Genomic DNA, 18,001 nt, shown 5'->3' on the forward strand with positions numbered 1-18,001 from the left:
GCGGCGCACTGCGCGAGTCGCATCAAAAAGTGCGACAGGGCCAGACGGAAGGAAGCAAGGCAGGCGAGAGATGACTGCTACTCACTGATCGTTGCAACCAGACCTCATCGTCATCGTCCTCGTAGCTGCAGAGATGTCCAATGTGAGTAGCAAGGGTAGGACTGTATGATCGATTAAGCCGGGTTGCTGACATCGCTCTCTCTCACCCTACGCTGCTCCTTTCAGCCCGCCGTCACCTTTGCCAGGCACTGGCACCACCTCTCCGCCCAATCCCAAACCCTTGGTCCCCTCTCGGTCCGCATCGCCACTCTACTCATGGGCAAGCACAAGCCCCGCGGCATCTACACACAGTCCAACGATCAAGCAGGAGACTACGTCGTGGTGACACAGGCGGATCGAATCATGGTCACCGGAAAGAAGGCAGAGCAGAAGATGTACTATAGGCATTCCATGTATCCCGGTGGGTTGAAGGTGGAGAGCTACCAGCAAAGGATGAACAAGAAGCCCGAAGAGGTGAGTCGGCAAGTTGCCCCATGACGACGGAAGTATCGAGCGGCCTCTGATGCTACTCGCTCCTTTCCTTCCACTCCATCCTCCCTGATGCCAGATCATCCGCGCAGCAGTCTCGGGAATGCTGCCTAAAAACAAGCTGAGGGACAGGAGGCTAGAGCGGCTGAAGATCTTCATCGGTGATGAGAATCCCTATGCCCAGAACATCTCAAGGCGGTACGACGTCCCCTCTGCGCCGCAGGTCAGTTCATCAACCACTTCCTGAGAAGCTAGAAGAGACTGTACCAGTAGGGCTATATGGATCATGGGATTTTGATTTACATTTGTGTATAGTACATTGGACTGCGAAAGAAATTGAAAGTAGCACACAATGCTTTGACCTCAGCTCTCGTCCTCATCGTCGAAGTAGCTGTCTTCGTCCAGTCGCTCTCTTTCGAGGGCGGCTTGAGCAGCGGTTCCACGGGAGACGTCGAAGGCAAGACCCTCCCGACTGCCTGCACCATCCTCGTTGGCCGATGCTGGGTCGAGAGATTCATCAAAATCGATGGCGGCGTAGATAGAAGGATTTAAAGTTGGCTAACGTTCAATGGGAGGGCTACGCTTCAGTATCACCGCTCCTCAAGGTCAGTAGCTCTCTTGTCCTCAGGCGCAACTCACGTCACCCCGTATGAAGCGGTCCAGCACTGCGATCCTGAACGCCTCGACGTCTTCCTCATCAACCTCTGCGCCATTGCCCATCTCTTCATCGTCTTCTACATCGTCTTCTTCCTCCTCTTCCTCTTCCTCTTGCTCTGCCGCGCTGAGTTGTGCCTCCTCTTCATCCTGCTCGTCCAACAGTCTGGCCAGTCTGGGATTGGTAAATAGCTCGCCTTGGTGGAGAGGGCCGTACCGAGGCAGCTTGACCCCATTGGCCCCGACGTTCGGCAAGTTGCTCAGATCTGGCACACCCGGAAAAGCAGGATCCAAGTCTTCGTCTTCGTCTGCCTTCTCCTTCTTCACCGCCGGCTCAGTCTGCTTGCCCACTATGACCTTCCAAAGTCGTCCCAGTCTGCGGCGGCTTCCTCTCACTTCCAGCTCTTCGGGCTTCCTGAGCTCGGCATGACATCTCCTTCGCTGCCGAATGAGAGAAATATTTGCCCTCTGCTGTGGTGTGGTGAGCGCGGCTTGAGGACGGAGGAGATGCTCGGGCAGCCGGGGGATGTTCTGAGTGAGAAACTGTAGAGGCTGCGATTGGACTTGTGCCCGCAGAGAGGGGAGCGAGCTGCGCTCCACGTCCAGCCATGCTCCGAGAGCCGACCAGTAGCGCTCATCAAGGGTACCGCTGCTGCTGCTGCTGCTCTCCTTCAACGAAGATGTCATGAGACTGTAGAGCATGTGGCCGGAGTAGGGCGGTAGACAGCTGCCGGCGGTGGAGGAAGCTTGAAGCTGGACCGTGGCTTTTGCCTCTGCGCCTCTTTCCGCGAGACGCGTCCAATCGGCGCCCCACGCTCAAAGGCCAGAGTGTTCCTTTGATGGCATCTCCTATCTCTCCTCCCTCCCACCAAGCATCGCCACCATCATCATCACCATCGTCGTCGCATAGCGGTCAACTCTGCGGGTGCTGTAGCAGCCATGTCTGAGCGCCGCACTCACAGTGCCGCTCAGCATCGCGGTGCCGCTTTGTCCTCTTCTTCAGACGCCGCCCCACCTCCGAGGCGCATACAGAGCGATGCACGACCATTGACCAATGGCCGCTCCCGGGCGAATGGCCACGCTAACTCTTCGTCAGAATTCGATGAACTGGATGTGAAGCGGGAGCAGTACGAACAGCAGACACAGGGTGAAGCTTCCAGCTCCCGCTTGCCCAGCCCTTCGTCACCGGTCAGGCCTATAGCTAATGGACGACGCAGGACTCGCTCCCGGCATGGATCAGAGGAAGATGCCGAAGAAGGTGCAGGGGAGGGGTCAACTCAACGTAGCAAGAGGCCACGAATGTCTCAAGATGATGGTGGGGCAGATGAGGAGGAAGAGGATGATGAAGAGAAGAAGCCGAAGATCAAGGCGGAAAAGATGGCAGCTAATGGTGCTCGTGACTTTGAAGTTGCTCATGGGGATCGTGATCGGGAAGGGTGAGTTGAGACCGGAGGAAATTGCGCTCCCTCTCTGTCCACTGACTTCTTTGCTCACTTTGTGTTCTCCCTCAGCTTCCTACCGGGATCGATCGTCAGAGTAGCGCTCAAGAATTTCGTCACCTACGATTCGACAGAATTCCGGCCCGGTCCTTACCTCAATATGATCATTGGGCCTAACGGTACCGGCAAGTCGACGATCGTCTGCGCCATCGCTCTCGGTCTGGGCTGGAAGCCTGCCGTTCTCGGTCGTGCCAAGGACATTGCCAGCTTCGTCAAGCAAGGCTACCAAGATGGGTGGATTGAGATTGAGCTCAAGGGCTTGGCTGGGGAGGAGAACGTCACCATCAAGAGGCTAATCTCTAGGAAGAACAATTCGAGTGAATGGCGCCTCAATGGTAGGACTTCGACTGCTAGAGCTGTCAACGACGCCGTGGGCCGCTTTGACATCAACGTGGACAACCTATGCTGTTTCCTACCGCAAGAAAAGGTGGCCGACTTTGCTCGGATGGACCCGCCGAAGCTCCTCGTCGAGACTCAGAGGGCCGCCGGCAACCCCAATCTCAGCTCTTGGCATGAACAGCTGATCGAGCTGGGCGCAGAATTCCGGGAGGTCCAGGGTCAGCTCGATCGTGACCAAGAGGAGCAGAATAATCTCGAGCAGAGGAACGAGGTCCTCGGTAGGGACGTCGAACGCTACGAGCAGAGAAAGCAGATCGAGGAAGAGATTGCTCTATTGAATTTGCTGATCCCCTTTGCGGAGTACCACAATGCCAAGACAGCCTACAGTGAGGCCAAGGCTGTCAGAAATGACCGCAAGGCTGACCTGGAAGAGCTTCGGCAGATCCACGAGCCTCTTCGACTCAAAGTTGAGTCGATGAAGGCGAAGCGAAGCAAGCTCGAAGGGAATCGGATCAAAGCTACCGAGTCACTGAATAAGGTCAACAAAGACCTGACGTCTGCGGTGAGACAAATGGAGCAGCTGGAAAGCGATACGACCGAGCTGCAAGACACCATGTCCAACCTCAAAGCACGCGAGCAGGAGCACCACAAGCTCATCAGTAAGCTCAGGGCAGTAGTCGCCGAGCTCGAAGCAAAGGTGGCTGATGAACCCCAAGAGTACGACTTGAGCGTCTTCGATCGAGCCCTGCGTGAGATTCGGCAGGAGATCCGAGGAGCCGACGATCGCAGAGGAGATCTGACTGCCCAGATCGACGACATTGGGCTGGAGAACCGGCAGCTTCAAAATACCCACGATGAAACCCTGCGGAAACTCCGGCGGCTTGATGACGTTCGTGCCCGCAAGCTCGAGATGCTTCACAAAGCTGACGAGCCAGCCTGGAAGGCTGTGCAATGGCTTCGAGCAAACCAGAATCTCTTCCAGAAGAAGGTGTTCGAGCCCGTCGTCATGGAGGTCACTGTGAAAGACAGCAAGTACGCGTCTCAGGTTGAGAGCTGCATCAATTGGGCTACCCTTCGGACGTTCGTTTGTCAGACTCGTGCAGACTATGATCGGCTGACGAGAGAGCTGGTTGATAAGCAGAAGCTGAGGATCAACGTGGCCGAAATGGAGGGTGGGCGCAACATGGAGCAATTTGAGGCGGCAAGGCCTCTCTCTACGGAGCAAATTCGACAGCTCGGCTTCAATGCCTACATCTCGGACATGGTCGACGGTCCTGAGAGCGTCATGGCTTACCTCTGCGGTAGTGCAAATATCCACACCATCCCAGTTGCTCTGACGGATAGCGTGGACGTCAACCAGGTCGAGCAGTCTCGTCAAATCAAGCGCTACATCGTGGGCCATACGAACCACACCATTCAATTCTCAGACTACGGCCGAAAGCTGCCCATCACCCTTTCGAGAGACATCAAGGCCGCCAGGAGTCTCACACAGAGTGTCAATACTGCTGAGAAGGAGAATCTGGAGCGAGTCATTCAAGAGATTGCGCAAAAGACCAAGGATGCAGAGGAGAGCATTGGCGAGCTGCAGGAGCAGATCAAGCGCGAAGAGGAGAAGGCTGATGATCTCAGATCGAGGAAAGAGGATCTGGATAGGCAAAAGATGGATGCGGTGCAGCCTCGCAGAGATTGGGAGAAGGCGAAGATTGACCTAGGTGAGTCTGACTGCGACAAAAGCAAGGACAAGGATTGTTTGTCTGATAGCGTTGCCTTTTGGCCGTCATTCCCTTTCTCATGGACCAGGCAACAAGAAGAGCAGGCTGAATGCTGAGCACAATAAGCCATCACAAGAGGCAGAGCGCAAGCGGCTGATGGCCGAGGTGCATCGCAAGACGGACAAGCGCGTCAAGCTAGTGCGGGATATGAAGTCGCTTCTGGAAATTCAGACAAAGCACCGCATCGACCTCGACGTCGCCACCTTAGTTGAGGTGCAGCACCAGGTCAACTACCAAGCCTGGAAGGACCTCTACACTTCCAAACTCGGCGAATTCAAGGAGGCAGAGCGCGCCCTCAAAGAGGCTCTTGAGGAATTCGCCGCGAGCAAGCAGTTGGCTACGCAGATGCAGAACCGGGCTCAGGCGAAGCACGACGATGCGCCGTATGAGATCCAGCAGAAGTTCCACCGTCGTCAAGAGGAGATGGGGGATGAGACGTCTATGAATCTTGCCGAGCTCGAGGGAGAGCTGGCTACGCTGCAGGGCTCTTTGGACCTGTCTACAGGTGTGGCACCAGGTGTGATTGAAGCATTCAAGAAGCGCGCCGAGCTCATTGCTGAGCTGGGCGACTCGATTGCAAATCAACGTCGCGAGGTTGCTCGACGCGAGACGAAGATCGAACGCATCAAATCGCAATGGCTCCCCGCACTTCAAGCCCTTGGAGCCAAGGTCAGCGAAAAGTTCTCTGCCGCCTTTGACCGTATCGGCTGTGCGGGCGAGATTCGCATTTCGGAGCAAGGCGACCACTATGAAAAGTGGGGAATGGACATCCTCGTCAAGTTCCGAGATACGGAGCAGCTGCAGCTCCTGACGGGGCAGAGGCAATCAGGTGGGGAGCGTTCCCTGTCTACCATCCTCTACCTAATGTCCCTCACCGAACTCTCCCGCTCTCCCTTTTCCCTCGTGGATGAGATCAACCAAGGGATGGACCAAAGAGCAGAACGAGCCGTACATGATCAAATGGTTCAAGTCACCTGTCGAGCCAATGCCTCGCAGTATTTCCTCATCACACCAAAATTGCTACCAGACTTGAGATATCATGAGAGGATGAAGGTGCTCATCATCAATAATGGTGAATGGCTGCCAGAGAGGATTGATCTGGCCCGCTTTGCAAAGAGGAGGTTGGCGCAGAGGAGTGGTGGTAGTGCGGGTGCTGGGGGTGCTGGAGGGGGAGCATCCCAGGGGAGGGCGATTGCCGCTGCTTAGAGACGGCGTGTTGCCTCGCGAGTCGGTGGGTCTAGCTTTTCGGTGACTGTAATCATACCGGTCCTGAACTCTTGTAGTACGAAAGACCTTCGCATTCTCGCACTAGAGCCACCCGCCAGTCTGATAGGAGAATACTGTCGTGATCATTTTGGTGAAAAGATGCAGTGCACAAATTTGCTGCAGTGTCGCTCATCTGTGCATCGACACCTACTCCTCATCGGTATCCGAATCCGTCACCTCATCCTCATCCGCCTCCTCATCCGTCCCACTCTCTGCATCCTCATCCTCATCATCATCATCATCACTCTCGCCCCGTTTCCGGTGTACAGGCGAAGGCTTCACCTTGCCACCCCGCATCATGGCCATCTGACCAGCAAGCGTATCCTCGTCAGGCTCGCTAATATCGTCTTCTTCATCCTCCCACTCTCCGTCCGCTCCATCCAACACTTCCGAATCCTCTACGCGCAACTTGACAAAGCGTTGAGCGTCTGAACCTAGGTAAGAATCGGACTTGATCTGCGCGATGAAAGTGTACATGCCCGCATTGGGAGGAGCTTGGAATTGGATGGTAAAGGAGCGAGTCTTGTCTGGTCCTACGTCGGTCAGCTTAGAGGGCTGGACGATGATGCGGTCTTGCTTGGCGTCGCCGAGGTAGATCCACCAGTGCGGCTTGCGCTCCAGAGGGAAGTGGGGTGCGCGACTGACGCCCACGACTTGCTTGCCTTCGGTGGAAAGGGCCTCCGCTGACACCTTGCCTCCCAGAGCGTTCGTCACCTCTTCATCGTCTTCCACGCCTGAGCGAACGTCATCGTCAAGATCGACGTTTACAGAACCGGGGCGAACGCCGTTGGACAGAAGTGTCTCATCGCGCTTGGGTGGGAGAGTTCGCACCTTGACGACGAATTGGACAATGGCTCCTCCAGTGACAAGCCTCTCGCCAGAGACTGGAGGTCGCGGGTCAGAGGATGTGTCAGTCAGAGCCGAATACTAGGCCGGGATCGCAATAGACCTCACTCACCCTTAAAGAAGGCATCGACGAACTCGATACGAGGCCACTCGCCCGCGACTTTCACGATATGATCGTACTGCTGATCTCCGATCTCCTTGGCACCAACCAGCTCCTTCCTCTCCGAGTCTGGTACCTTGAACAGGCCCTGAATACCTTCCCTGCCCAAGTCGCTCTTGGCCACGATGCTCTTGGCAGTGTTCAGCTTGAGACCGCCGAGCTGCAGCAGCTCTGCGACGTTACGATCCTCGCTGATGGGCACTGCCTGAACGAAGCACTGGATGGTGTCCATGATAAGATTGGTGAGGTCAAGCCAGTTGTGCGCCAGAGCAATTGAGAGCATTCCATTGAGCAATCGCTCGGCTTTTGCGGCAGCAAGGTAGCGCTCCTTTGTCAGTTGGGCAGACTTGCTCTCAATCCGGAAGAGGTGGGCATAGAGCAGCACGAGCGCTTTGCGAATCGATTGGGAACGGAACTGGAAGGGAAACACAGTGACGTGGCGAGGTCGAAAAGGTCATTAGCAAAGGGCAAGAGAAAGGTGAAAGCACATTCGGCAGCTCGCATTTGCACACTTACAGACGGTGTCAGCTCCCACTGTGGACCGTGAGCTTTGAGTCTGGATCGGACCTCGTTCTCCATCTCCTGTAGTGCCGCTTCATTAGCATCTTTGCCTCTCTTATCCAGCTTCTTGTCTTCGAAGTCTTCTGAGATGGAGAGCAAAGCAATGAGCCTTGGGGCTGGAGTGTCTTCCTTGAGATGTTGGAAGAAGGTTTGAGCGGTGGAAAGAATGAGCCCGTCCTTAGTGCGAGCTCTCGAGCCATACCACCATCGGGCAACCATGTAAGGGAGCAGAATGCCAAAGACGAGTCCGTAAGCGCCCAAGACCCAAATGTTGTTCTGTCCGGCAACGACCCAAGTGGGAAGAGCGATTCCCATGCTCATCTCCTGACGACCATCGGGATGGCCGTAGAGCTCAAAGTTCTTGCGAATGGTATCATCTGTGAGCGCCTTGTACGCCTTTGTGAGCTCAATGTAATGGGCCTCGACCGACTCTTTGGTCTGATTGCCGCTAAGACGGATCTTGTCGGGGTGAAATTTGATGCTGAGCTTCTTGTAGTGCTTTTTGATTTCCTTGGGCGCTGCATTGGCTGCGATGCCGAGGATGGTGAATGGGTCATAGACGGAATGTTGGGAGTTTGCAGCGGCGTTGGATACCCTCTTTGCTACGAATGCAGCGCAGGCCCAGCCCACGACGACGAAGAGGAGTCTGTAGTAAAGGCAGCGACAGGTCAAGGCTTGTCAGCAAGCGACGAGGCAAGATTGCTGCTTTGCCAAGAGGGCAAGGGGCGCAGTACTCACTTCTTTCCTATCCGAGGGTTGGTGATGGACCGCCGATTGATGCGCTTGATGGCTGACACCTTCTGCCCCCGAGCGTCGAACCATCCCTGACTGCGAGCTGTCGACCAGAAACCACGAATCAACCTGATCAGCCTGTCATTCTTACTGAAGCCCTGCCACTTTGCCAGAAAGGGGCTGCTGGCTTCTGTCCTTGTACAAGGCAGCCTCATCGCCTTCGATCTGCCATCTCTGCAAGCATGATCTTCCATGCTACAGCCAAGTTCAACTCACTTCTCTGCGTCAGTCCGCTGAGCAAGGACCAGGTGAGGGGTACGAGTACGAGGAGGAGGAAGGTGAGGACAAAGGTGAGGAATTGTCCACCTTCCTCGTCGTACTTGTATTGCGACATCTCTTGGCAGGGGTTGGGCGAGGGGATGCGCTTGGGTTGCCCTGTTAGTCTACTTGCAGATCAACTGCGATAGACGTAGTGCAAGGGGAGGGGTTGAGGATGAGGACGATGGTATGGGTAAGAAGGATGAGCAAGGGAGAATTGCCTGCCTGTGAGTGTTACTTGTCCGCCGTTGCCCTTGGCTGCGTTGCGCCTTGGTCGTCGTCGTGTCTGCGTGTGCGTCGTGTGTGGCCCGGCCCCCCCGCCTTGCCTTGCGCGCAATTGCTGCCACGCCCCCTTCCACCACTTCTTTCCGCCCCCGATCCGACATTTTTTGAGACGAGGATTCCTGCCTCGGGTGCACCACCTTTTACGCTCCTCACCTCGTTCCGTGTCCCCATCGTACTCCGTAGCTCCCCTTCACCATGCGGCTCCTCACACATAATCTCCTGGCATGTGCTGCTCGTACTTGCCTCACCACGTCTCTCAATTTCCCTCTGGCGCTCAAGGATGTTCATCTGGAGGTGGTCCAGACAGACTTCAACGAGGGATTCCTCAAGGGACTCATCGGGGGAGGCAAAATCGAATGGAAGGGATTGGTAGACACATGTAGAAGCGTGAGTTGAAGCGGAGCAGAGAGTGCTTGGCAAGTGGTTTGGGGAGCTGTGATTTCAAGGAGCATATGAGCAGAATGCAGCACGTAGAGGCAGAGGAAGCCTGACTGCTCGCAGCTACGATTGCTAAGGGACCTTGCCTGCAGCCTAGCAATACCGCTTAATCAAGCCTGTACGGCAGGCTACTCAATCCACCTACTGACTCCTCTTCTCTCTGCCCTTTCCTCCACCTCTCCTCTCATTAGCTCGGCGACGACTCGCTGCCAGAGAAGGGACCAGAAGTGGAAGATGAGCTGCCAGAAGAATTGCTACGGCGTCTACACCACGTCCTTTTAGAGATTCACGTCGTGGAAGGATCAATGACCTGTCCCAATTGCGGTCACGTGTATCAGATCAGGAATGGTATTCCTAACATGGTGAGTGGTTTGCGGATGATGAGGCGGAATGGCAACGGGCCAAAAGGCAGGAGACTTCTTCGCAGTGGAGAACTGATGCCCTTTCTGCCCGACTGCGTCCCTCTCCGTTCTTCCTCTTTCTCTAGCTCCTGGCCGATCACGAGGTGCAAAAGTGAGCAAAAACGTCTGCTCCTCGTCTCTGCTCGCCGATGTCAGTCGTGTGATAAGGATAATCACTGCCTATACTCCTGGACTCCGGGCCTTTCTTGCATGTTGTACTTGTATTTGTATTTCCTACATCCATCCTCAGCATTAGATCAGAAGGCGCTGCATTGCGCCCCTCAGCATCACATCAGAAACGCTTGGCATCCTGTGTGGGCGTGCTCAGATATACTCAGATAAGAAAGAGGGGGGAGATCTGTAGGAAAAGCTACGCCCAGAGGTACCCCGTGACAGGCTTGTGCTCTCTACTCCGCTCAAGCGAGACCCCGAAGGTCGTATAGGCTGGTGGGCTGGCGGACCTAGTGGGACGATTGCGATGCCACACGCCCCTCCCGAAGCTCAGAGCGGGATGAGCAAGGAGAGGAGAGCAGAGGAGAGCAGAGCAGAGTAAGATTGGGCGACAAGAGGAGTTCTGCTAGGCGAGGCGAGGCGAGGCGAGGCGAGATGAGGTGCGGGACGGTACATTGCGTGTGTGTGTGTGGCTTTAGGAGTGAGCACCCGTCCGGCCTTTTTTCCCTACCCAAGCAGGGGGAAGAGGGGCGAGATGTATGCGAGTGAGTGTGTGCCTGACATGTGGTGGCGTAGCAGCCTCTGTTCCTCTGCCTAGGCAAGGGAGCATCGGAGTGCAGGCCGGTGGCTGGCTGGGAGCTGCACCTCTACCCGGCCTCGACGCCGAGATGCCCGCTCCCCACCTTGCGGGCCCCTCCTTCTTGCCCAGCTTGGAACCATGCTAGGCTTTGCAGACGGCGACTAGGCCAAGCAAGGAGGGTGAGGCTGGTGGCATGGCTAAAGGGGCAGTCTCCAGCAGAGGGGCGTAGTGTGGTGTGCTGAGGTGAGGCGAGGTGAGGTGAGGTTCATCACTTGCCGCCCCTGCTCTCCCCGCTGATCTTCCTTGCCCTGGGCCTAGGCGGGTGCGCGAGGGGTTTTTTGCCCTCTGGGATATCAGCCCATATCGCCCCTTATCGCCTTCCCGCGTTCTTCCGCCTGGCTGCTCGCCCTCCATTTTTCCATGGCCGGCTGGTCCCCACGACCTTGCCCTGCCTTGCCTTCCCCCTTTGATCACACCCTTCTCACCTAGGATCCCCTTTGCCTTTATGCTCGCTAGCACTTGACCCACTTATACCATACATCATCCCCTTGTCCTCTCTTCAACCAACCTATTCGTACGCCCTACCTTACAACAGCTCACCCTTCCAAAGACGGCAAGATGATCTCCGTCCGAGCCGCGACGCTTGCGCTCACCGCCCTTCTCCTGGCACCCCTCGCAGCGCAAGCCGCCGAGGTAGACCAATACTGGAACGTCGCTTGGGTCCCAGACCTCAACCTCGACGGCCTCTACACACGTCGCGTCATTGGTGTCAATGGCAGCTGGCCTCCTCCCATTATCAATGTCAACTCGACTGATGTAGTACGCATTCACGTGAATAATGACTTTGGAGATGGCACACCCACCACACTACACAGTCATGGAATGTTCTTCAACAATACGGGATGGTCAGATGGAGCTACTTATGTCACCCAATGTCCCATACCAGATGGATCGACGTACACGTACGAGATCATCAATTCTCCGAGTTCACCCAATGGAACAGAATTGCAGTCGGGCACATACTGGTGCCACGGACATCTCGCTGGCGTGAGTCAATGCATTTTGAGCAAATTGTTCGTCCAGAGTTCGCTGAATGGTTCCCTAATTGCTACCTGTACCCCTTCTTCAGCAATACGTCGACGGCTTGAAGACAGCGAATATCATCCACCCCGAGACGGAGGCACATGCCTACGACGAAGACTACACCGTCGTGCTGACTGACTGGTACCATGACGAGTACGCCGTCCAGATGAAGTCGTTCCTCTCAACGACGAACCCCACCGGTGCGGAGCCAATTCCAGACTCTGCCCTCATGTACTTTGCCCACACTCCCAATGTGGCAGGAGGAGCATCTTGGCTGCCAGGCTTCAACGACAATACTTCTATCCCAGTCACACCTGGTAAGACGTACAGGCTGCGTATCATCAACATGAGCAGTCTGGCCATGTTCCACTTCTGGATCGATGGTCATCAGATGAGAATCATTGAAGCAGATGGAGTCGACACCCAAGAGTACCCCATCGACGAGGTGGTGGTGAGCGTCGCCCAGCGATACTCGGTCCTTGTCACGGCCAATGATGATGCCTTGGAGAATTTCAAAATCCACGCCAACATGGACCCGGAAATGTTCGACACAGTTCCTGACACACTTCAGCTCAACATTACCTCGACTTTCGAGTACAGCACCGATGCCAATACGCCCGTGGCCGAAGAAGAGACGCGCGACTATGCCATGTTCGATGATACGGTCCTGGTGCCCTTCTACCCCTCAAATGCACCCCCGGCCGACACGTTCAAGGACATGAATGTCTGGTTCGACACTCGCAGCAATGGTGAGAACTATGCCGCCTTCAACAACATCTCCTTCATCTTCCCACAAACCCCCAGCATCAACACTCTCCTCTCGATGGGAGACGTAGCTCTGTACCCTCAAGTGTACGGCCCTTCTACAAATGCCTTCGTCTACAACCATATGGACATCATCGAAGTGACCATCTTCAATTGGGATGCGGGCTTCCATCCTTTCCACCTCCACGGCCATCAATTTTGGATGGTGCACAAGGCTCTAGTAACTGATTCGGCAGACGCAATGGAGAACCCACCGTACGACCCTACCGCTGTGGCAACCAACCCAATGAGGAGGGACACCGTCATGGTCCCTGCTGGCGGGTCCGCCACGATCCGTTTCGTAGCAGACAACCCAGGGCAGTGGCTCTTCCACTGCCACATTCAACCGCATCTCAGCTCTGGTCTAGCAGCCATCTTCGTCGAAGCCCCCTCGGTAGCACAATCGCGTCTCACCCTCCCCTCGTACGCTACAGATGCATGCAACGCAATGGGAATCTCCACCACGGGCAATGCGGGAGGACTCAACTCTACCACTGACTTTGGGTCGCTCGCGGTGGAAGTTCCACCGCTCGTCACAGGATGGACACCTGCGGCTGTGGGAAGCGTGGTGGGATGCGCGATTACTGCTGCGTTGGGGCTGCTTACTGTGCTCATCTATGGATTGGGCGGGGAGAGTGGAAAGGAAGAGGAAGAAGAGGAGGAGGACAAGTAAGAAAGAGAGAGAGCGTGAGAGATGTGTTCAATTGAGAGAGAGAGAGAGAAGGTCTTTGTGCGTTGCGTGTCATCTTTATGCGAGGGTCAAGGCGGAGAGGAGACCAGCCCGAAAATCGAATCTATAGCTCCCGTCACACGAATCATCTCGTCTTTCTGTGTACTAATTGTCTTGAAAGGCCGTCCTTCCACTCTCTCCCACTGCGCACGTCTTGGTAAGCGACGCTAGTCGTACGTGGGCAAAGAAAGCGAACCCACGGCAACTCCTCGTAGACGCGAAGCGCGGCTGCTTCCATTCCGACATCGTCTCCGGCGGCGGGAAGCGGGGGGTCGGGGTCGGGGTAGAGAGGCAGTGCGTCGTGTTGCGTTGCGTTGCGTTGGATCCAGCTCCACTCACTCACTCCTCCTCGCCGTGTCTGATACCCAAACCTCATCGTCCTACAGCACTTGGGGCGAAGCTGTGATAGTACTCGCGTGCTTGTCTGAAGCAGCCTACCTCTTGGCAATCTGCATCTTCTCAAGGCTACGCTTGGCACGATCTCATCCCATCATCAGGACCAGCTTCTGCCTGCACTTGGCTTTCCACGCATAGACCACAAGTCGCTTCGTCACCGCCTGCGAGCTGTGACGGCTTCGACCTCTAGCCAAAGAAGTTCATCCTCCTCGGGGATCGGTCTCTATCCATAATGGCTTCCATTCTTGCCATCATCGACATCAAGGGCAAATCCCTCATCCAACGCACCTTTCGCGATGACGTTCCCGTAGCTGCCGTAGAGCGGTTCCTTCCTCTACTGCTTGACATGGAGGAAGAATCCGGGGGAAGCGCCGTCGCTCCTTGTTTCACCCACGAAGCAGTCAACTACCTCTTCATTCGGCACAACAACCTCTATCTCGTCGCCCTCTCCCGCCGTAACTCAAATGCAGCAGAGATCCTCCTCTTTCTACACAAGCTCGCCTCTGTGCTAGAAGAGTACTTTAAAGAGCTCGAAGAGGAGAGTATCAGAGATAACTTTGTAATCATCTATGAGCTACTAGATGAGATGATGGATTTCGGTTACCCACAGACGACGGAGAGTAAGATTTTGCAAGAGTATATTACTCAAGAATCGCACAAGCTTGAAATTCAAGCCAGACCACCAATGGCAGTGACCAATGCTGTATCGTGGCGGTCGGAAGGAATTCGTTATCGCAAGAATGAAGTCTTCTTGGACGTGGTGGAGTCGGTCAATCTTCTGGTCAATGCTAATGGAAACGTGGTCAGGAGCGAAATTTTGGGAGCAATCAAGATGAAGTGCTACTTGAGCGGTATGCCGGAACTGAGGCTCGGGTTGAATGACAAGGTCATGTTCGAGAATACAGGGAGAGGTGAGTAGATGAGAGTGCACAAAGTCGAGCCGAGTGATCCCTCTGAATCGGAACCCCTCGCTCCCCTGCTCACAGCATCAAGAGGCAAAGCCATTGAGATGGAAGACGTCAAGTTCCACCAATGTGTCCGTCTAGCACGTTTCGAAAACGACCGAACCATCTCCTTTATCCCTCCAGACGGAGAATTTGAATTGATGAGCTACAGGCTGAGTACACAGGTCAAGCCGCTGATCTGGGCAGAGGCAGTCGTGGAGAGGCACGAGGGGAGCAGGATTGAATTCATGGTCAAGGTGAGTAAGGACGTCAACAGCTAAACAGCTCCCAGCTCGCTGTTCCTGACTACCACCTCCTGCCATGCCTCTTTCGTCCCTCTGTCTTCGCAGGTCAAGGCGCAATTCAAACGACGCTCCACGGCCAACAATGTCGAGATCCACATTCCCGTCCCAGAGGACGCCGATTCTCCCAAGTTCCGCGCCGCCGTCGGCTCCGTGAGCTATGCTCCCGAGACGTCTTCCATGATCTGGAAGATCAAGCAACTTGGAGGTGGAAAGGAATTCTTGATGAGAGCTCATTTTGGACTGCCTAGCGTGAGGAACGAAGAGGTGCTGGAGAGGAGAGCACCCATTTCAGTCACGTTTGATATCTCGTACTACTCGATTAGCGGGATTAGCGTGAGGTACTTGAAGGTTTCGGAGAAGAGTGGATATCAGGCTTTACGTGAGTAGAGTAGAAAGGGGGAGGAGGGGGAGGGGGAGGGAGTTTGAAACATTTGGGCAAGGAGTTTGAAGAGGACACTTGAGGAGACTGACACTTCTTTCCCCCTCTCGCTCCTCCATCCTCCAACTTTTATCCAGCCTGGGTCCGATATATCACCCAAAACGGGGAGTACCACCTGCGCACATCCAGTGAAAAATCTCAGGCTAGGCTCGCGCCCTTTTCCGCTTAAAGGCCAGGACTAGGCTAGGCTAGGCTAGACTTCGACTTGGACTCGGACTGGGACTGGGACTCGGACTGGGACAGGAGCTACCTTGCGCTGCCGAGACGTACGACTGTTAGATGTCAGCTGTCGAATGTCAGATGTCGGATGTCGTAAGGTCGGGATGGGAAGGGAAGGGAGGAGAATTCTTCCCATCGTGCGAGCGATGTCTGCCTGTCTGCCTGGCTGTCTGTCTGTCTGGGGGCAATGCATATACTTTTCTTCATGCAAGCGATAGGCCGGTTGGACTCAAATCAAAGTATTCTCTGGTGACTATGTATGATATTTCAGAGGACAGCGCGTCGAGAGGTGGACACGAGAGGAGCAATATGTGGAGTGCATCTCTCTTCTCGAGAGACGTCCAAGCTCTACAACTTGAAGTCGTATCTGGGTATATCAATTCCTCGTGCCCTCGTCCTCGCTGATCCCTCTGCTCCCCCCGATGACCGCCTCACTTCAACACATACACCCCAAAGCCTTCGTCGCGCCTCTCTGAGACTCAAGGCTGAGCTCCCTCAGCAGCTCGTAGTCTTCGACTACGTGCGCCGCGGCTTGTGATGCGAGGGGAAGAGGGCAGCTGGATTTTGAAGTAGCAGCAGAAGGAGGGCCGCAGAGCGCCGTCACGAGGGCCGAGCGATCCGGCTTGGCAAGATTGGGAGACTGAAGTCTGTCTGATGGCTTCTTGTCGCTACTCTGAGTAGTGGTGGCAGCGGCAGCGGCAGGGGCAGAGGCCTTTAGATCCTCTGTCTCGCTCTCGAACATATCCTCAGCCGCGCATTCCGGCAGTCCGAGCGCCTTCTCCAGCCTCTGCAGCCCCTTTGTGAGGACCTGATCCTGCAGACTGAACGTGATCCTAAACCAACCCACCTGAGGATGATGGTAGTTCGAGCCAGGTGTGATGCACAATCTCTCCTTGAGCACAAGGGACCAGAGGGCCGTCTCTCTCTGCGTTTCATCTACCAGCTCATGCCCGCCCATTTCCCGAGGTAGGAAGCGTGCGAGGTCCACGAGAAGGAAATGACCTGCATTGCTAGGCTTGTAGGGGATGGCGTGGCGTACGCACCACCCTTTGACCTTTTCGTAGGCCCTGCTCAGACGGGCCTGGTTTGTCTCTACGAATCGCGGGTAGAAGTCTTGATCGACGAGTAAGGAGCTGAAGAGGGCGTCGGCTGGGGAGGAGACCATGTAGAGCTTGGTGGTGACCTTCATTGCGGCCATGAGCTCGGCGTTGTACTGCGAAATGAAAGTGCCGACGCGGAACCCATTCAGACCAAAGTCTTTGCTGGCAGAAGTGAGAATATGGATACGACGGGGGTCGCAGCCTGCTTCGGTAGCCCAGTCGATGTTGAGTGCAGAGATGAAAGGCTGTGGAGCTCCGTCGTCAGAGGTCGGGAACGTCGACATTGCGTAGATTTCGTCGAAGACGAGGTGGAGATCGTGGACTTGGGCGAATTTGCCGTATTCCACGAGTGCTTGGCGGTTGTAGCACTTGCCGACCGGGTTGTGAGGATTGCACACGAGGATAGCTCGCACTGTGCTGCCTGCTGCATTGTGCTCCGCTAGTGCTTCATCGAATCCTCGCAGAGCTGCCGCACCTGTAAAATTCTCCTTCTCAGTCCCGTCGCCGACCGCTGCAAAGACGGGAATGCATTTCACTCCTGCCCTAGTCATGAGGTCGGCGTCAAAACCATTGTAATAAGGAGCTGCAGCTAGACAGGCTTCTCCCGGCGCCGCGAGGTGCTCGAAGAGCTGGTCCAGAAGCGGGCCACACCCAGGTCCAGTAAGGATATGATCGGGCTTGACCGGCAGCACAGGTGCAAATGCTTTGCGGTTGAAGTGAGTGCACAGAGCGTCGAAAAGGCGAATGGAGCCGTGCAGCGATGTGCCATAAGTGAGGTCTGTAGGGTCGAGTGCGAGGTGTGAGGAAAAGTACTATCGTGACAGTACGGTGTGAGTCAGCCCGCTTCTCCTTAGGCTGCCACCTGGCATTGGCGGGCATCTCCACTCACCTCGAGGAGCTCGTCCTGCATGAGCGAGTTGTTTGCGATGCCCATGTTGATAATACCATTTGGATTCTTCTGGGCGCAGTACACGTCTCGCAGCATAGAGTCAAACACGGTCCCTGGGACAGAGATATCAACAAGGTGCACGGGCCACGTCAGTCCCCGCCTCTGTGTGACTCGACAACGCAACAGGGCCTCGCACCGTACTCACAGAAGGGCGTCACGCTGGCGGCATGCTTGGCTCCTCTTGCTGATAGCATAGGCTTTGCGAAGCCCTTGAAGTCCTGGGATGTACTCGCCTCCCGTTGAGCTTCATTGGCCGCGTTTGGGGCAAGACTACCACAGAGGGCACCCACGGATGCACAACTCGCAGGCGTCGAGGGAAAGCAGGCAGGAGCGCACGACATGACGAGGGCAGCGTGTACTTGCGAGGCAATCAGTCGATGACAAGAGTAGCTGAGGAATGGTAGAAGTAAATGGATTGGTATGAAGAGGTGGATGGAAATCCAAGGACCTGTTGGCCCTGTGCCTGATGTTGCTCCCGGGTC

General features: G+C 55.4%; 8 protein-coding genes across 8 annotated transcripts; 5 read left to right on the forward strand and 3 right to left on the reverse strand.

The window, feature by feature from the left end:
• Nucleotides 1-64: 64 nt before the first annotated feature.
• BCV69DRAFT_284279 (putative MRPL23-mitochondrial ribosomal protein, large subunit) lies at nt 65-891 on the forward strand. The gene is made up of 3 exons (XM_025492988.1): nt 65-142; nt 226-513; nt 608-891. The coding sequence occupies exons 1-3, from the start codon at nt 134-136 to the stop codon at nt 773-775; spliced, it is 465 nt and encodes a 154-aa protein (XP_025346281.1). The 5' UTR covers nt 65-133; the 3' UTR covers nt 776-891.
• On the reverse strand, nt 802-1,919 carry BCV69DRAFT_284280 (hypothetical protein). Its single transcript, XM_025492989.1, has 2 exons — nt 1,168-1,919; nt 802-1,086 (listed from the first exon to the last, which is right to left on the reverse strand). Exons 1-2 carry the CDS (start codon nt 1,882-1,884, stop codon nt 892-894), a joined length of 912 nt encoding a protein of 303 aa, XP_025346282.1. The 5' UTR covers nt 1,885-1,919; the 3' UTR covers nt 802-891.
• Nucleotides 1,920-2,121: 202 nt separating this feature from the next.
• Nucleotides 2,122-5,998, forward strand: BCV69DRAFT_300459 (P-loop containing nucleoside triphosphate hydrolase protein; the record flags this gene model as incomplete). The annotated part of the gene is made up of 3 exons (XM_025494460.1): nt 2,122-2,618; nt 2,694-4,732; nt 4,821-5,998. The coding sequence occupies 3 exons, from the start codon at nt 2,122-2,124 to the stop codon at nt 5,996-5,998; spliced, it is 3,714 nt and encodes a 1,237-aa protein (XP_025346283.1).
• Nucleotides 5,999-6,124: 126 nt separating this feature from the next.
• On the reverse strand, nt 6,125-8,929 carry BCV69DRAFT_44930 (hypothetical protein). Its single transcript, XM_025495290.1, has 5 exons — nt 8,634-8,929; nt 8,364-8,460; nt 7,581-8,271; nt 7,017-7,479; nt 6,125-6,942 (listed from the first exon to the last, which is right to left on the reverse strand). The coding sequence occupies exons 1-5, from the start codon at nt 8,749-8,751 to the stop codon at nt 6,206-6,208; spliced, it is 2,106 nt and encodes a 701-aa protein (XP_025346284.1). The 5' UTR covers nt 8,752-8,929; the 3' UTR covers nt 6,125-6,205.
• A 224-nt stretch (nt 8,930-9,153) lies between these two features.
• On the forward strand, nt 9,154-10,095 carry BCV69DRAFT_272402 (Trm112p-domain-containing protein; the record flags this gene model as incomplete). Its single annotated transcript, XM_025490977.1, has 3 exons — nt 9,154-9,347; nt 9,590-9,760; nt 9,886-10,095. Coding segments are annotated over 3 exons (395 nt in total), but the record flags the coding sequence as incomplete, so codon positions are not given.
• A 1,073-nt stretch (nt 10,096-11,168) lies between these two features.
• Nucleotides 11,169-13,110, forward strand: BCV69DRAFT_251448 (putative iron transport multicopper oxidase; the record flags this gene model as incomplete). The annotated part of the gene is made up of 2 exons (XM_025490432.1): nt 11,169-11,597; nt 11,680-13,110. 2 exons carry the CDS (start codon nt 11,169-11,171, stop codon nt 13,108-13,110), a joined length of 1,860 nt encoding a protein of 619 aa, XP_025346286.1.
• A 306-nt stretch (nt 13,111-13,416) lies between these two features.
• Nucleotides 13,417-15,891, forward strand: BCV69DRAFT_284284 (putative clathrin assembly protein AP47). The gene is made up of 4 exons (XM_025492990.1): nt 13,417-14,474; nt 14,550-14,764; nt 14,858-15,191; nt 15,329-15,891. The coding sequence occupies exons 1-4, from the start codon at nt 13,796-13,798 to the stop codon at nt 15,418-15,420; spliced, it is 1,320 nt and encodes a 439-aa protein (XP_025346287.1). The 5' UTR covers nt 13,417-13,795; the 3' UTR covers nt 15,421-15,891.
• On the reverse strand, nt 15,891-17,991 carry BCV69DRAFT_45168 (PLP-dependent transferase). The gene is made up of 3 exons (XM_025495292.1): nt 17,665-17,991; nt 17,460-17,572; nt 15,891-17,382 (listed from the first exon to the last, which is right to left on the reverse strand). Exons 1-3 carry the CDS (start codon nt 17,858-17,860, stop codon nt 15,907-15,909), a joined length of 1,785 nt encoding a protein of 594 aa, XP_025346288.1. The 5' UTR covers nt 17,861-17,991; the 3' UTR covers nt 15,891-15,906.
• Between the last annotated feature and the right edge of the window lie 10 nt (nt 17,992-18,001).

The sequence above is a fragment of the Pseudomicrostroma glucosiphilum genome (genome assembly GCF_003144135.1).
Source record: "Pseudomicrostroma glucosiphilum strain MCA 4718 unplaced genomic scaffold BCV69scaffold_12, whole genome shotgun sequence".
In the NCBI taxonomy this organism is placed as follows: Eukaryota; Fungi; Basidiomycota; class Exobasidiomycetes; order Microstromatales; family Microstromataceae; genus Microstroma; species Microstroma glucosiphilum.

What these genes read in the sequence shown, in the direction of transcription:
- BCV69DRAFT_284284 (XM_025492990.1), top strand. Translation starts at nt 13,796, where the DNA reads ATGGCTTCCATTCTTGCCATCATCGACATCAAGGGCAAATCCCTCATC. An exon ending in GTTCGAGAATACAGGGAGAG is followed by an intron (nt 14,475 to 14,549) that starts GTGAGTAGATGA and finishes CCCTGCTCACAG; the next exon opens with CATCAAGAGGCAAAGCCATT. An exon ending in GAGTGGATATCAGGCTTTAC is followed by an intron (nt 15,192 to 15,328) that starts GTGAGTAGAGTA and finishes ACTTTTATCCAG; the next exon opens with CCTGGGTCCGATATATCACC.
- BCV69DRAFT_284280 (XM_025492989.1), bottom strand. Translation starts at nt 1,884, where the DNA reads ATGCTCTACAGTCTCATGACATCTTCGTTGAAGGAGAGCAGCAGCAGC. An exon ending in ACCGCTTCATACGGGGTGAC is followed by an intron (nt 1,087 to 1,167) that starts GTGAGTTGCGCC and finishes ATTGAACGTTAG; the next exon opens with CCAACTTTAAATCCTTCTAT.
- BCV69DRAFT_45168 (XM_025495292.1), bottom strand. Translation starts at nt 17,860, where the DNA reads ATGTCGTGCGCTCCTGCCTGCTTTCCCTCGACGCCTGCGAGTTGTGCA. An exon ending in CGCCAGCGTGACGCCCTTCT is followed by an intron (nt 17,573 to 17,664) that starts GTGAGTACGGTG and finishes TCTCTGTCCCAG; the next exon opens with GGACCGTGTTTGACTCTATG. An exon ending in TGCAGGACGAGCTCCTCGAG is followed by an intron (nt 17,383 to 17,459) that starts GTGAGTGGAGAT and finishes CTGTCACGATAG; the next exon opens with TACTTTTCCTCACACCTCGC.
- BCV69DRAFT_284279 (XM_025492988.1), top strand. An exon ending in TGAACAAGAAGCCCGAAGAG is followed by an intron (nt 514 to 607) that starts GTGAGTCGGCAA and finishes CCCTGATGCCAG; the next exon opens with ATCATCCGCGCAGCAGTCTC.
- BCV69DRAFT_44930 (XM_025495290.1), bottom strand. Translation starts at nt 8,751, where the DNA reads ATGTCGCAATACAAGTACGACGAGGAAGGTGGACAATTCCTCACCTTT. An exon ending in AACCCTCGGATAGGAAAGAA is followed by an intron (nt 8,272 to 8,363) that starts GTGAGTACTGCG and finishes CCTTTACTACAG; the next exon opens with ACTCCTCTTCGTCGTCGTGG. An exon ending in AGTGGGAGCTGACACCGTCT is followed by an intron (nt 7,480 to 7,580) that starts GTAAGTGTGCAA and finishes TTTCCCTTCCAG; the next exon opens with TTCCGTTCCCAATCGATTCG.